The sequence below is a fragment of the Linepithema humile genome, chromosome 6 (assembly GCF_040581485.1).
Source record: "Linepithema humile isolate Giens D197 chromosome 6, Lhum_UNIL_v1.0, whole genome shotgun sequence".
Lineage (NCBI taxonomy): Eukaryota > Metazoa > Arthropoda > Insecta > Hymenoptera > Formicidae > Linepithema > Linepithema humile.
In genome coordinates, this window is record NC_090133.1 from 22,276,774 (window position 1) to 22,294,191 (window position 17,418).

The window sequence follows — 17,418 nt, forward strand, 5'->3', positions numbered from 1 at the left end:
GAAGTTCATAGAAAGGAAAAAAAAGAAAGAAAAATCCACAACCGAAAAATAACCGGGCTCCTTGGTGCAACTAATTTTCGTTTCGTGAAAATATTTTCGCGGAGAATAGCGTGAAAGTAGAATCGAGCTTCGGCTCGCCTTGTGGTACGGCGGTGCACCGTTTTACCCCTGCGACCTAGCGGGCGCTTTGATGAAACCAATTAGCTCGTTTTTAACGACGCGTCGTACGAGCGCCCCGCGGTTATGGGAGCGCGAGTAAAATGTCAACGCCAAACGACTCGGCTCGGCTCGCCCGCACCTCTCTCGATCCTCCCGCCTGTCGAGAGGCGTGCACAGGTGTTACGGTAACCTTGACTTATAAAAATAAACGGGCCGTCGCGTCGATTGACCGTAACGGACGTTTTAATTGCAGCGAGAAGGCAGCCCCGTGTTGGCTGCGCCATTAAAGAACGCGCGCCCGCGTCGTCGCCACCACGTATAACTTCGATAATTTAATAACGATTATCTGTGATGCGGCAACGCCGCCGTAATTCGATTAAATCGTCGCTCCACCCGAGTGTCAATGCGCAACGTCCTATCGACTGCTTGCGTCGCAAGCGTGTCTCGACCATATCAGTGCGCCAATATCCAGCCAGACTGGAAATAAGAGATCGGATGCGTAATTATAATCAAAATCAAATTCCAAAAAACCCCAAACTAAAAAAATTTATCTAAAATTCAATTAAAATCTAATTCTCGAAACATCAACCTACTAAAAGAAAAATCGGCTGGAACCGTAATTGAATATATCGAACATTCAAAGTAAAGAAATAATATGTTCATTGGTAAGATGTTAAAAGAAAAGCAATTAAAATTTTATTAGGAAAGAGAATTCCATCTACATAAAATTTGAATTGAAGAAAATTCAAATTAAGCAATTAAGAGAATTAAGAGCAACAAAGATTTTTCTCGGTTTTTAGATCGTTGTCTCGTTACTCGCGAAGTAACTTGGTCGAAGATATATCTTTTCGGGGTGGCTGCGAAAACGCCGCACGAGAAGTATGATGTGTGTGCGCGCGCCGGCGCTACCTTCTCTCCGCGCAAGAAAAACGAAATTTCTTTCTCGACGCTCCAGTCGGAGCACTCTCCGAAAGAGGCGAGGTAAAAAGTGACCGCTCTCCGCGAGGGAAATATCGTGCTTCGTGCCGAGCTTTTTCCCCGTTCCACTTCCCGCCGACCTTCCACACCGGAGCTCCTCGTCCCTCTCGCTGCCAACCATCCCCGGCCACCACTCGCTCTCTTTCTATCTCTCCGTCGCATATTTCTTCGCCGCGTTTCACGAGGCACAGCATCTGCCGGTAGTAACAAAAAAATCCTCCAACCACCCTCGACGATTCTCGGGCGGCCTTAGCTTCGCGCTTCTGCTTCTGGGGTGAGTTCCCTCAGCGGGAGTGGGAAGAGAGGGCTCGTAGAGAACGCTAGAACGCAGAGAGAGAATAGCAACGGAGGGCGGGAGAAAGGGAGAAAGAGGAGGAAGATATACCGGGCGCAAGGCGAACGGAGCGAGAGAGGGCGAAATGGAGAGACGGATGGGTGGGAGAGGGTGAGGGAGGTCGGTCGGAGGTTCGCGGTAGAAAGGCGGCGTGGGGTGCGCCGAGGAGCCCGAGGGGGGAAGCCGGGGGAGGGGGGAGTTGGCGCGGGGGAGCGGGCGGGCGGGAGGACGCGGAGGGTTTAAGTGCCGCCGAGTGTCTACCTCCTTGTGGGATCGAACCCAGGACTCTCCGACTATGTCTGCGTCTCTTTCTCGGATCGAAGCAAGGCGTTCCTCAACCTCCTCTGTGCTTTCTCTATCTACCTCTCTTTCTCCCTCTCCCTCTCGGCCCTCTCTCCACCCGAAGCTACATAGCTCGAAGCCGCGCACATGTATACGTATACGTACGAACGCGCTCGCCGGCATAGAGAGAGGGAGAAATCCCTCTTTCCCTCGCAGACGCGGCCGGAGGAAAGAGAACGGACACACAGACAGACGCGGAGACGGCGAGAGATCCCGCTCGAAATTCGCCGTCTCTTTCCGACGGTATTTATCCCTCTCCCTCTCTCTCTCTCTCTCTCTCTGTCTTCCCATCCGTACCATTACGCGCCCGTTCCCGTATATACGTATGCGCCGTGCGGGGCGTAACCTACCCCTCTGGAAAACCACACAGCGCCAGCGACAGTCGGCATTTCGCCGTGCCATTGGCCCTAGACGACACTCGGAAACCCAATGGAAAGCGCAAATACTACACCGACTTCCGGTCCGTGGAAACGAATCCGGGAAACTCCCAGCAAATCGCGCAGGACTGCACGCTCTCCCGGTATTCCGCAGGGTTCCCCCCGTCCGATCCACACCGCCTCCACCTGTCTCACAGTCACATCCGAATGCTGGAAACTCGACGATTGGTCGCGATAACTGCCGAGTTGCGATTGGTGGCCCGACGCGCTTTTCCTCCTTTTGCGAAAAACGGAGCGGATCTCGATAGGTCGTACTGAGAAAATCTCGAGGTGGTGGGGTGAGAAATTCGATATAACATAACAGTAAAAAGAAAAACGCAATTTTCAATAATTATAATTTTCTCTGCCATATAATCCTCTAAAAAATTAATCACTATACACCACGCTCGCCGTTTCGAGCAAAGACCGCCACGAAAGCAATATCTTACAAAAGATTAATTATCTCTCTCTTTAACTTCGAACTTTAAGAATTAATTCACACAATTTCTTCTGACTGAAAATAAAATTCATCTAAACATATACAATATAAAATATGTCTTCCAACCGAATATAAAGGATCAATGATGAAACATCGTGTAGTTTCCGCGAAGACGGAGATCCTGCCAGGAGGTTATCGAGTTCGGGATTAACGGACGGGCATGATCCTGAAGGACCGCCATAGGAACGGTAGCCATTAATCCCGAGTTATATCAGGAATAAAGCTCGAGGTTACAACGCGAACGCGGTCGCCTTGGAATCTATTTTGGCTGGTTTCGCGTATCTTACGCGCTTCGAGAATACTGAAAGGACGGCTTTTACGCGCTGCATAATTTAGAAACGCGAACGTGTTCGAAACTATTCCGTGCGCCGGATATAAAAGCGACGTATTCTCGCGGCAAGCAGTTTTTCGTGTGAGACGTGCAAGACGGAAAATCCTAGAGGTGTTGAATGCGATTGCGTTCTCTATCGATCCTGAAAACAGAGGCTCTTAAAGAGATGGAGCACTACCTTTGCTCGCGGTACAATCTGGCGAAATCACCGGAATATAAATATTTCAATTTTCACTCACTAAACTTTATCAGCACTTTAACTCGGAAATTTTGTCATCACACTGAATTTTCATCGCCACAATAATAATTGCATTTGTATTTTCTCCAAAACGAATCTTACCTTTCACTCAATTTACAATATTTATAAACGACGATTTCAAGTAAAAAATAAATAAATAAAGCGGTCACCCGCAAAAAATTATAGCATAATTATTTAATTAATCATACTTAAAGTAGTTAAATAATTTTGAGCATCTTAATCTTAATCGCTCTCAATTAAATCAAATTGTTTCTCTTGGTATACTTCTGTTGCATAATTATATAAAACAAACGATGCGTTCACAGGTACCTAATGCAAGGATTACTTTAAGGGTTAAATACCGCCCTACAGCATCCTACGCGAAAGAACATACAACGGGGGAGGACGCCACCTTTTCATTCTCGCGCTCTTTCTTTCGCTTTCTCGCGAATTCTTGCGGAGAAACGCCGGGGTACGAGAGACGAGCTACGCTATTGGATAATACCGGAGGCCCCGGGTTCTCCGAGGGAACCATCCATTTAAAATGTCTCCCTTAAATCTCCAACACCACCGGCAACCACCGCCGCCGCCGCCGCCGCCACCATCTCCACCTCCGCCGCCGCCACCACCGTCGACTTTCAGTAGTTGCCCCCGCCTTCACCCCCCGTTCACCCTCGGGCCACCCCCCGGACCGAAATAGGTGCCACCCTCGCGCGCGCTGCCACCGGTTTCTTCTTCCACCCCTCCACTTTTATATCCATCCACCTAAATCCATCCATTTTAAATGACGGATATTTTCTCCGCGCGACTGTATGGATTTTCATATTTTGCGCGAGCCGGATCGCTTTCTTTCTCACCCTCTCTCTTTCTTTCTTTCCCGCGCTGGCATTTTAATAAAAATGGAAAGAGAGAAAGAAAACGGCAGGGTCGGGATACCCGCGGGGAGCTGCGAGGAGATAAATCCCCTTCGCTCCGTCATCGCGCTCACCTTGCGAAAACGTTTCGCGTTTCCGGAATGTTCTTAGGCGAAATCTGAGATAAACTTCGATTAAATTTTTCGCATTGAAGAATAATAATATTGAAGAACAGTGATTTCGGAGGAATACCAAATTATGACAAAATTAATGTACGAATTTTCATATCTGAGAATATTCGGACACCCAATTTCATTCTGTTATGTCGTTATATTTGTTCTAAACACATTCCCTTTCAGTTTCTCAATGAATACATCTGCTGAAAACTCTACAAAATAATTCACGTAAATCTTATCTGCAGTGTCATCAATTTGTTTGACACAATAAAGCCATATATTCTTAAGAATTAGAAACGCAGTAAAAAAATCGGTCATCGCGAGAGAAAGAGAGAAATAGAGACACAGCGGAAGAGAGAAAGAGCGAGAGGGTAAGGTTACTTGCGTCAGAGCCAGTTATAAGCTTCGGAGATCATGGAAGACAACGAAAGGGAGCAGGTGGGGGCAAGCGGCAGACGACATGTATTATTGATGTGCCTGTGTCGCCAGCAAGCCTCTGCCTCTTCTCTTCTCTTCTCTCTACCCATCTCTGCCACTCCGCTCTTCCGAGTATCTGCGCTTCCCTTCTCTACTCCCTCCCCTTGAAAACACCCATGCGAGTCTTCCAGTTTCCGATACATTCCGCCAGGAATCCCAGCCGTCGTCTCCGTCACTCGATATCTTTCGCATGCACGTTTAACAAAATCCTTTCACGACCGGAAACCCGACCATATTCGCATCGCATAATTAGAATTCTGCGCCTTATTTACATGAAAACGCATGTCATTTCGGTATTCTTTTTTTTTTTAATTTTTAAAGATATCTGCGATAGTATGAATTATTCGAAAAGAGAAAATCCCTTGCTATAAAAATAAATGTTGCATTAAAATCGCATTAAGCGTTGTATAAAGCGTGTATCTCGTTCGACTGTATTTTCTCGAGGACGAGAGGACGCCGCTGCGCGGGATTGAAACCGACCGAGGATGGATCTGCAATAATTGCAAGTCGAGTACATTATGCACGGTCGGCCGAGTGCGGAAAGAACGTCACGCTCCCACCGACCGACCCTTCATGAGAATGAGAGAGAAAGATAGAGAGAGAACGCGCGGAACGTTCGGAGCGGAGACGCCGCCTTCTTCCATTAATCTCGCGGCAATCGAAATTAGCATAATTGACGGAGCGGAGAATAGCGGCCTGTTCGACTCTGAAACGCCATCTCGCATAATCTCTCCATATATCTCACTCAGTGTTTTCCGATAAAGTACGCATCTGCGAAAAAGGACTATTGACCGCTGCAAAAGTATCCATACAGCATTATAAAATTTCTCTGACAGACCGTTCGTTATTTGTTTGAGAAAGGTATCCAAGTGCGCATCACAAAATGCGCAATATAATGCAATCAAAAGTAATACGTTTTTAATTAAGCTTGCCGCAAAACACGTTATCATTAAAACGAGATCCGCGAAATCTCGTCGGATTTGCCGAAAACCATGCCGTCTCTCTGCGAACGAAAATATGCGCGTCGTTTGTATTCACGGTACGCGCAGAGAAACTTAAATTGCCGCGATTAAACTCGACAACGCGCGCGCAACGGGAGATTAATGAATTTTCGGAAGCGTAAAATCTCCCGCGCCATACTCGCGCGGCAACATTTATGCGCGGATCGATTTACGAACGCAGCGCGTTGTTCGACTGGTTTTAATAAACGAGCGCGCGAAGGGAATGCGCGCAGGTCGCGTGAGATATAGGATAAGCTTACATCTCGGTGGACCGCGGGAACGAACCGGCGGCTTTTTCTCGCCCGTTCCGTTCCGTCCCTTTTTCTCTCTCCTTCCGCCCTCTCTTTTTCCCGCGCGCGGCGCATCTCCTTGAGCAAGACGTATCGACGCGGATTTTTTCTCCGCGTCAGTCATTTATCAAAGCCCTTCTCGCTCTCGACCGCACACCCCCACCCACTCGATACACGCAGATCCGGCCGGAGGATTTAGGCAAAGAGACGAAGGTGGAAAAGAAAAGGAAGCGCAGAGATTAGTTTGGATTGGATTAGCTGCACTAAAGAAAGTATACTTTCTCGGACCACATGCAGCAATGTCGGATTGAGATACCGAAGGACCTTTCACACCTGTTTGTTCTATTCATAATTCTTAAAGAATAATTGCGAGACAAAGGGACAAAGTTTCATCCGTCGATATCCGTGATTGTCATCGCCATCTTTTCCACCCCAGAATCTTGTTCCATCGTCTACATTCAATACGTTAAATCTTTCAATTGTGATGAATAAAGGTAAAAATACAGACGGGCGTATAGTACGATGTAGTCGCGTATGTGGCAATTAAGGCCGAAGCATTAATCCTGGCAAAAATTCGACGACCGCACGGCTGCAATTTCCAACGTTAACCCGGGCGATTTTTGCCCGGCCGCGTCCTCGCACGCAACCTTTCTCCCCGAGAAGAGCCTCACTTCCGCCCTACCCTTCACTCCGTTCCCTTTCGCAAAAGCTCGATCGAGTATCGGATGCTTGTGGTTTTAGTACGAGCGCGAGCGGAGGAGACCGGCGCTATGTAAATCCACGAACTCCACGACCTACACGCGCGCGCGACTCACACCTGCCCAATCTGCAGCGTCTTCCCATTTCCGGAAAACTCTCGCGTGTGCCGCCATCGTATAATATCGCGAGAGAAAAAGAGTGCTATCGTTGCACTCGTAGTTTCTATTCGCAGGTACGGTTTATTAAATATGCAAAATAATACAATCATTTTGCATATTTAATAAAATCGCGACGATAACTGAATGTGTCGTCCCTTCACGTATTTCATCCTATTTTTTCACAATTCTCTCCTATATTTTATATAGCTGACACGAAGCATAATAAAAAAAAATCGTACCTTTATTTTATTGGGTTGCAATAAATAATTTTGAATTTGTCAATAAATAGTCTTATTGTTTATTCGTAAGTTTTTTGAGAATGAGAAAAAATCATAGATCGAAACGGTGCATGCATTATTTAATAAAATTATATTGTTATAAAAACATAATAGTTCCATTTATCCAAAAAGCCTAAAATTATTTATTACACAACCCAATATTATAAAAAAACGAGCGCCATCAGACCATTAAAAGTTTACACGATTAGTAAAATGATAAGTAATTTAATTGAGTAAAAATCACATGTGGCAATGAACTTTGGTTAAATTTAGTGACGTCTTTTTCTCCATCTTTTGGTACGACGTTTTCGACAACAAACGAATGCAAACGCAAGCATAATCTTTTGTCATTTGCTTTGAAAGAAACGCCAATACATATTACATTGCATCGTGCAGAGGAAGTGTACAGAAATAGACAGCGAATAGAAAAGAGAGTCAGAGGTGTCAAAGAAGAAAGGCAGCTCAACTCATTGAATTTCATAAATATTTGTGTATAAATATTCCTGTATTTAGCTAAGAAATATGATGTAATATCACGTGAATATTCGAATTATATTACATTTAATTGTTAAGGAAAACTAAGAAAATGCATCTAACGAAAAATCTATCTAACACCTAACCTAACCTAACACGTTCAAGAAAGATAATTAATTTTATCGAAATTAATTGTTGCAGTCGATGACGCAACTACTTCTTTAAAGAAAATGATATAATCTTATTGACAGAACAGATCGATTTAACATTCTACGTGAGTCACATATCGAGATAAAAACGAAGAACCCCCCCTACTTGAAATACGAGTGTTTGATTAGGAAAACACCTTACATATTATACACACGACCGTGTATGGAGTGTGCCCACGCATATGTAAATACGGCGATGTCCGAAAGGCAAATACATGTGACCTTAAGATAAGACCGAGCTGCGATGCTTCAGCTAGAATCTAGGGAGATTTCTCGCAGTCGATCGAATTACGGATTATAAGCGGTAAACCTTTTTGCTCGAGGAAGGTTACGATAAACTCGTCTTGCACATTTTCCCGATACCTATAGTCCCTCCTGCATTTTGAATTGAATTTAAATTCATACCGCGCTTCCAACTTTGTTAATTTGTTAATTAGCACAGATAACGCAAAAAATATAAATTAAACAATAGAAAAAAAACAATTATTCCTGTAGAAAATGATTTTCTGGAATATATTCTTGATATAATTAAATCTACCAACGTTAATAATAATATATAACTTTAATAATAATAAATATGAAAATATATATATATATATATATATTAATAAAAATAATATTGTTCATAAAATTGAAAGAACTTTTAAGAATCGAACATATCTTTGTAGTGAGTGAAATGTTTAAAAGATTATCTGCCCAAAAATATAAATTAGTAAATATTATTCTTCAGTTGGTCTAAGAGAAATAATTTGTATATTGAGGTAGGGTAGGACATAGCAGAGAATAAACTAGACTGGTAGGGATACGGCAATATAAAGGCGGACGGACGAGATACCAGAAGAATAAAATTCGTTCGCGAAGACGGACGAAGAGTCATTTCTTAAACGAGTGTCGTTGAATAACCACCAAAAACAAAGTTGAAAGTCTGTAATAGAGCAGTAGAGAAACCAAGCTGATATTGTAAACTATCATTCAGGTACTAAGAAGATATGCTTTCTCGAAGCACATATTTACACATCGTCTTAACCGATCAATAATTTGCGAACACATTGAAAGAAAAGATTCCAGTTAATTATATATAGCTTTTTTTAACTCATATTTTCTTGTCATCTATTTCGCGAAATAATTATGAAATTGAGTTTGTCCATGATAGATTTACAAATTATATCTTCGTTTACATTTGCACTTCTTTTCAGCGTTTTTGATTCGCAGCAAAACATAATAAGTTAAGCTGCGTACAATAACAATAACAATAACGATATAATTATCAACGGATAACATGGATTTCGTTGAGGACTACGTCGAAGCAAGTGATTTACAACGTCGCGATGCAAAAGATGTTATCGATGAATTTTGTTATGAAATAAAAAAAATGCAAGGGAATTGTCTCGATATCGGATGTGGTCCTGGTTTCGTTACAAAAAAATTGTTATTGCCTATTTTGGAACATGACGTGCAATTAGTAGGTAAGTAAGCAAATATCGCGCAGCACAGTTCTTTCGTTAGCAAAAGCAGTGAATTTATTACTTGTCTTTGATGTCTTCATAATCTATGAGGAGTTCAGTGTCGAAGACCAAGTCTTTTTTTAAATCCATGTATAAATAAGAAAAAACAAAAGTTTTCACTGAATGATTTAAATGTGAATACAAATGTTTAAGTTTAAATTCAAAGAAACTATAGTATCTATGAAAAACAGTGCACACGTTGCACGCAATTAAAACAATTTTAACTTCAGAACTAATTTTCTAACAATTAACAAAAATGAGCTTGATCCACTTTTCCTCTGAATCCCTGACATCAGCTAATACGACAGGTAAATACATAGGTGTCTCGAAAAACTGCTTGAATCAAATATTTCAATATCTCGATTATTATGTTATGATAGGTGCTGATATATCGGAAACCATGGTGAGCTATGCCCAAAAACATAACGCAGATGAAAAATTATCATACATTGTACTGGATATCGAAGCACCGGAATTACCAAGTGATCAAATCGAACGATACAAAAACATTTTATCTTTTTACTGTCTCCATTGGTGTAATGACTTACGGTATTTCAATATTTTCTTTTACCAAGTATAAGCAAAGCATTTTTGATAAGCAAATTTGATAATTTTTACCATTTTATCATTGAGAAAATCATATTAAAATATTTGCCTTATATCAATTAATTATTTAATCAAAATTATAAAGATATATTGATCCCATACAATTTTCTATACTATAATGCTTTTAATTTTAATTAATTTAGGTTTGCTCTCCAAAATGTTTACAAATTACTACAATCAGATGGAAAGGCTCTTATCGCCTTTCTAGGGCATCACGGCGGATTCGACGAATACGTGCGGTGTAAGCAAAATCCGCGTTACCAGCAATACCTTCAGGTATTAAAGTATCATAATATATTTAACATATGACAAGAAACATATAAAAATATAATTTACATAACTAAATTTTTGCTCAAGGATGCGCACCGTTACGTGCCATATTTCCAAAGAATGAAAATTTCTACAAACTACAAGACTTCTATAGAAATAAGTTTGCGAAAAATGCTGCAAGATATAGGCTTCAAAATTTTACACTGTAGCAAACGCGAAAAGAGCTATCGCTACTCAAAACAGAGCCTTAAAGGTAAAATTGAAAATTTCAATAAATAAAAAAATATATTTATCACGGAAAAAGGAATAAATTAAAAAATAAAAATTAAATTAATGTCAAATTAATATGACTATATAAGTAGACTATATTAATATGACTAAATAAGATTTGTTATTTCTTCGTTTAGAGCTAACCTTACAATTATACTTTTACAGATCATGCGTACGCCGTTAACCCTTTTATTCATCGGCTCCCTGATGACATAAGAGAAGAATTTATTGACCATTTGGTCAATGAAATAATAAGCCACAATGGTCTAGTTCCGTTTGAAAGCACCAAGAACGAACAAGATATGTACAAAAACATCGTATTGAGATATTATCTTATGATTGCATATGTGCAAAAATTGCCAGCAGCCGCTTAAAGTGATGTAAAGTGCCAAATGTATTTATTTTATTTTAGATAACGTTTCTTCTTTATTTAAGATATTTTAAATAATTATTTAGATAATTATAATATTAATGATAATATAACATTGACTACTAACCAATAAATACTAATAACATTAAAATTTTAATGTTATAGACCATTATTAACCATCTTGTAAAATAAATAAATGCAATTATGCATATAAATATATATACATATACAAATAAATGAAATATTAGGAAAATTCACGTTTTTTTTTAGTAATGTACACTACTGAATGAAAATCAAACCAGTATACAATTTCAAAAATGATGAATTTACGTTGCAAATTTATCATATTAGAGTATACAAAATATAAATGCAAGATAAAACACATTTCGTGCGGCAATTTTAATTTGAACTTCAATTAGAATTTAATTTGAACAATACTTAAAAACTGCTTGACTTTTGTTATATAATTTATTTTATAATTATATAGACTTTGACGAAATGAGAAAAAATATAATATACTAATACTTTATAACTATTGTACAAAAAGGAATGTACATTTCACGAAGCGTGCTGTATTTAAAAGACACTTCAATTTTATGATATTCAGCAAAAGAAAAGAATGATTGATTAAAAAGTACGAATCGATTATATTCAATTGCAAATTATAGACAAAATTGTGTCAAAGCAGTCTGCAACAAATATACAATAAACGACGAAAAAATAAAAGAACATAAGTATAATGAAAATTCACTCACCGAACTTTGTATCCTGCTTCGTGTAAATACGCTCTCTCAACTGTACCTATAGCAAAATTAATACATATATTTTAGTTATTACAAATGATTACACATTTTATGCATTTTATTCATTATTATGTATTATTTCATTATTTCTATTATGATTCAAATATAACTATTCAATAAACTGCGCAAAAAATTACTTAAAAATTTTAATATTCAATATTCAATAAATGTTTTATTAAATACTTTGATAAATATTTTCAAATATTTTCTAATAAATATTTAATAAATACAAATTAAATATATATGTTTGTTATCATAAAATTATGTACATATTTAATTAATGAACACAAATAATTGTACTCACCAACTAGATTATTGAAATTTTACTCCGTTCACTGCAGATTTTGCTTTAGACTGCTCTTCATCAATTCCATCGAAAAATTCTCGAAAACGCTCCGGTGAATCCACTGATGAATCTTATAAACAAATTCTCAATTAATTATGCGTACTATCTTCAAACAAAATAAAAATCAATCAATATACTTTATTTCCGAAAACAGCAGATTTACATCGCAAATTTTATTATTATTTTACACATTCTGCAGTTAACCAATATTAAAATACACGCATTCAGAGTAAGGTGAATAACGAGCCTTTGCATTCACGAAAAAACATGTAGATAAATAAAAATATGCTTTATATTCCGAGCTAAATATTTAAAATGTTACATCTAATTAATCATCATTCTTCGGGATTTCAGGCTATGCTGTTGCAAGCGACAAAATTGCTGTTAAACAAAAACATCCACGATATATTTCGACAATTTCCTGTCATTTTAATCAGCCCTCTCGAAAAACTCGAACAAAAATTCGCAACGTTATTCACTTTTAACACGCTAAAACACGCGATTAATTGCTGAGCGATTTGTTACCTGCGTTTCAAGTCAGCACGGTGTAATGGCGGTTACAGAATGATGCGCGCAATTTTAATTAGCAATGTTACCAATATTTCAATATTAAAATAGATCACTATCAATAAATTTGATGTCACGCGCGCCACCCTACGACCACAATAACGTTACTATGTTGTATCGGTTCGCAACGCAGGGTACGAACGCACCTCCGATTAATTGCGTATTCTATGCTTTAAAAATGTATAATGGGTGCAAATTGTTGTAGAAAGTACTGGTGGCGAATTGCCAAAACATATTATTTAGCACAGATGCTCGCGATTAATGATTATTATCACGTTTGTCCACTATTTTTTATAAATAGATAATTATAATAACATAATTATAATAATGCATACATACACAATTATAATGTATCGTCTTTCTATGAATATACGTTTAAAATGTGAAAGAATAGAAAAAATAACAAATACTATTTCTTTCGACAATCTGTTTAACGAGAATTGCGCCACATCTCGATGATTTTGAATATATGTAACAATTATTTTTACATATAGATACATGATATCAAGTTTGTACTTACTAGAATATAATCGATGTCAACCCATAACAAAGCGAACGACGAAATCGTCGTTAATCACGAATATCCACGGTAAATGATACATTTTGATAATCGTCCGTCATTTTAGTCGGCAGTACTGAAAAATTCGCACTTATTATTCACTTTTAAACACGCTAAAACACACAATTAATCACTAAGCTAATTTGTTGCGTTTCATTGTCTACGTTTCAAAGCGATACGACGTAATGGCGGTCGCAAACTAATGTGCGCAATTTTACTTAGCAATGCTGCCAATATTAAAATAGATCAATATCGATAAATGCGTTACGCACGCCACCCTCTAAACGCAATGATATTACTATATACATAGGTTCGGAATGCAAAGTACGAACACACCCCCCTCTCCTCCCCCCCTCCCCCACATGAATTACGCGCGTATTCTATTCTTTAAAAATGTATAGTAAATACGAATTGTTATAGAAAGCACTGTTGGATGAATGGCGAAACGTATTACCTGGCGCAGATGCTCGCGATTAAAAACTATTATCATTTGTCCATTATTTTTCATGAATAAATGCATAATTATGATAACGTGAATATATACAGTTATAATGTATCGCTTTTCTACATACACACATACAGGATGTGAAAAAAATAGGATAATAATAAATAACCTCTTTCGCTACTTCTCTTATGAAAATTGCGCCTTCCATATTTTTGAATAAATGTGGAGATTATTTTCGCGTCAGTGCAGCGTCAAATCTATGCTCATTAGAATTGCAATTAGTTTCAATGTAGTGGTTGCCGAAACCACCGTTAATCGCGAACATCCGCGGTAAACAATACATTGCGACTATCACCTGTTACTTTCATCGGCACTCTAAAAAAAAACTCGTGCGAAAATTTGCGCTTGTAACACACTTTTAACCGATAAAGTTACTCACCAAACGATTTGGAGCTACGTTTTCATAGTTTACATTTCCAGTTAACACGATGGTGGTCACAGAGTGATGTGTACGGTTTTAATTAGCAATGTTGCCAATATTTTAATATCAAAATATATCGATATTGATAAATTCAATACCATGCGCGCCACCCTCCGGCTGCAATAACACTATCTATGACGCGTTAGTTCGGAATGCTCTTGCATTAATTGTACAGTAATTTTAACCTATAAAAGTGACAACCTTTAACCTTTAATCTTAACTTTTAAAATGACAAATTGTTTAATTATTTAAATACGTATATAATTGCGATACACGAGTCTAATGTATTATTTTTCTGATAGACATCCGTACGGAACGTGAAGAAATGGGAAAATAACAAACACCTTGCCTTTTTTTGACAGCCTGTCTCCTACAACACACTAAACTTTATTGTACGCTATATCTTTGATTTTACAATAGTACAGCCATTTATAGAATATCGTTATTATAACTTATAAGTTATACGTACGGATATAAGTGGGCATTAATGTACCGATATTCGCATAGCGGGTAACAATATATCTAACTTTGTTGTCTCTAAAAATACATCCAGGTTTACAAATAATCTTAAAATTGCTGACACCGATCGTATTTGACAATCGTGCGCTTTTTGAGAAGTACGACTAGCTTCGCGATCCAAAGGATATTCTGCACACGGTGTCAAAAATGAAGTTAAAAGATGCTTGAAGACAGATACTTCCGTATTCTTCATCAAACATCACATCTACATTTTCCCATAACTGTTAGTTTAAGGAAGAATTAGCAACTACCAGCAATTATCTTCAAGCGTGAAGGCATCTCTGACGCCTTTGCATAACTATATACCGGCATGCAAACAGGTTTGCATTAATATTTTATAATATTTATTCCGTTACGCAACATCACGGTTATTAATCGCATGCGCATCGTTATTGCGTTACTGTGAATTTTCTTTTACTAACTGTTACTTGTTTTACAGTAAAATATCGGAAATCGAATCCAAGGGCGAAACTGGGCGTACTTTTTTCGAGCGGCAACACTTTGAAAACCATTGAAATGGAAGCGGTTCACTGTGCCATGTGCCATGAAATATCCTCTAGCCGGAATTCTTTTATATTTTCATTTACACAACGCAACTAAACTATTTCCTATATGTAAAATGACCTCTCCTTGACTCTTCTGCATAATGCATAAATTGCTGCGTAAAATCGGTCAAAAATAATCTCTGTATAGAATTATTGGCACAGAAAAATTGTAATGTAAGTTATATATATGTATTTGCAATTCACAATATGGTGCATTAATGATGAGATTTCAATATTCAAATTAAACATTAATAAATAATGTTATAGATAAATGCAACAGAAGATATATTTTGGACGCTCATTGCATGCAACATATTTAATGTTTCATGTCGTACTGTTAAATGGAATTAATAATGGGCACACACGAAAACTTTCAAGTGGATACATTCTATTCATTGAAACGTTTAACATATTAGAACCGCTTATTTCCTGTATTACGAACGAGGATATTACCTGCCACTCAAGCTTACCGCTGTATGTTGATTTTTATTAGTAAATAGTATGTAATGAACGCACTCTCTAATCGAGCAGCGTCCTTTATAATAATTGCGAAGGTCGTAAAGCATCGGATCCGATGAATGTCAATCTGCTCTTAAACCTTGTCAATTTTATCAAAATTAAATCAATACATTGTATGTTTCGCTTTAAATGACAGTAAAAATTGTAGATTTTAGATGCATTTATATTACATAGTTTTATCAGCCAGATACTATAAAATGTATTTTCAAGAGCAGGATTTGCCAGCGTCTGCGATCCGAATGCTTTGCAATTACTCTGGATGTCTTAAGGACTAAATCGTAAGATTATTCAGTGTACATTTATCGATTACGAGCTAGTACCATTTCGGCAAACAGAGTAAATAACGTTTTCTTAGTGTACCGATCATTTGGTAGTCTTATTCGTAGAAAGGACATCGAACATCGAAGACGATTATTTAGAAAAGAGGGATTGTACCTGGATATTCAGAACAGTTAAAGGATGAACGAGGGCAAGGCACAAGTGAGTCGGAGGAGAAATTATTTTGGATGAAACTAATCTCTGTGTCTTAATCGTTTTCCATTACGTTCCCTTCTGTCGCGATCAAGATCGAGACACATCGCGAGATATACATACATATATATATATTATTATATATAGTCAGACACTGCCGACGTGATTATTAATCGAGAACTAATGCTAATAGCAGGACGAACGTCTTATACTATTGTGTTGTGACATTCTCGCGTCCTTTTTTTCCGTGAATATTTCGACATAGCGCATTAATAATTCATTTCTTTGGTCTGACCTTTTAGCTAAAATGAAAAAACATTGAATATATATGTATATTCCGTATAGGTGGATCTTTTGCGTTGAGAAAAAATTTCATTGATATAATTTAAAGAAAGAGGGATATATAACAAGTAAATGAAGAATGATAGATCGTATCTATCTCACGAAATATATAAACAATAGAAAGTTGCAGGTTCCAAAATCTGTAAAATAAAAAAATGTGAGATTTGAAAGCGTTAGATCTATAAAATGCATATTTTAAAACAAAAAATTACTAAAACACAAAATCTGTAAAATCTAAAATTAACGTATTATAAACTTGAGGACCTAAAATTAAGAAAGATCCCTGATAGGAAAAGAAACACCTGCGAAAATTTTCAGAATGAATTCGTAAAGACTACGCCGCGATAATTATAAATCCTAGATTGAATTGAATTATAAATTCTTAATCTGAGGAATCAAAGTATGTATATATATATAGAAATAAAATTTCTGTCCAAAACCCGATTTACGCTACATGGATTTTTATCAATTGCTTCGGTCAATTGATCACGCGTAGAAAATCGCTACGTGACAAATGCATAACCGAAGTATATCCTAACTCGATAGCAGTCTTCCTCCGCACTCTATTTTTTCGTGTCTCATACAATCGATCGAACCAAAATATGCGCTATACTGTTCAAGAATTATGCTTACTATAATTCTTGCTTACCGTGTAAGAGCGATAGAATAGTGTACATTAATTGCACATTTAAGACTGCCACTGCCTAGATACTTTCATTGCGAAACGTTTATTGTTGAATTTAGCTAAATGTTAATTGAAGGGCATGCCACGCTCAGCGGCTAAAAATTACAAAATTTGATTAAATTTAACATAAAAAAAATATTGACATGATAAAATAGTTAAAAAAATAATTTAGATTTTATATGCGCTAGGAATCAATCAACAA

At 37.8% G+C, this 17,418-nt stretch overlaps 1 protein-coding gene and 2 long non-coding RNA genes across 9 annotated transcripts in view; 2 read left to right on the top strand and 1 right to left on the bottom strand.

Moving 5' to 3' along the window:
• Positions 1-14,169, bottom strand: part of LOC105671804 (uncharacterized) — a 179,667-nt gene extending 165,498 nt beyond the window's left edge. For 4 of the 6 annotated variants that reach the window (XR_010890698.1, XR_010890699.1, XR_010890696.1 and 1 more), the window contains exons 1-3: positions 13,171-14,012; positions 12,042-12,153; positions 11,690-11,735 (exon numbers count right to left, since the gene is read on the bottom strand). This is a non-coding gene — a long non-coding RNA (uncharacterized lncRNA). Of the gene's footprint in view, positions 1-11,689; positions 11,736-12,041; positions 12,154-12,608; positions 13,133-13,170; positions 14,013-14,093 lie in introns of those variants that run through there. The other 2 variants (XR_001100691.2, XR_001100692.2) reach the window with 2 other exon arrangements.
• On the top strand, positions 8,729-11,187 carry LOC105671800 (juvenile hormone acid methyltransferase). 2 transcript variants are annotated; one of them, XM_067357066.1, is made up of 7 exons: positions 8,729-8,889; positions 9,110-9,379; positions 9,715-9,726; positions 9,799-9,967; positions 10,168-10,300; positions 10,382-10,547; positions 10,730-11,187. In XM_067357066.1, the coding sequence occupies exons 2-7, from the start codon at positions 9,193-9,195 to the stop codon at positions 10,936-10,938; spliced, it is 876 nt and encodes a 291-aa protein (XP_067213167.1). In that variant the 5' UTR covers positions 8,729-8,889; positions 9,110-9,192; the 3' UTR covers positions 10,939-11,187. The 2 variants fall into 2 exon arrangements, with proteins under 2 accessions (XP_067213167.1, XP_012221675.1); XM_012366252.2 differs by lacking the exon at positions 9,715-9,726.
• Positions 14,140-14,702, top strand: LOC105671803 (uncharacterized). Its single transcript, XR_010890700.1, has 2 exons — positions 14,140-14,276; positions 14,438-14,702. It is a non-coding gene; the product is annotated as an uncharacterized lncRNA (long non-coding RNA).
• The last annotated feature ends 2,716 nt before the right edge of the window (positions 14,703-17,418 follow it).

What these genes read in the sequence shown, in the direction of transcription:
- LOC105671800 (XM_067357066.1), top strand. Translation starts at nt 9,193, where the DNA reads ATGGATTTCGTTGAGGACTACGTCGAAGCAAGTGATTTACAACGTCGC. An exon ending in CATTGGTGTAATGACTTACG is followed by an intron (nt 9,968 to 10,167) that starts GTATTTCAATAT and finishes TAATTAATTTAG; the next exon opens with GTTTGCTCTCCAAAATGTTT. An exon ending in GTTACCAGCAATACCTTCAG is followed by an intron (nt 10,301 to 10,381) that starts GTATTAAAGTAT and finishes TTTTTGCTCAAG; the next exon opens with GATGCGCACCGTTACGTGCC.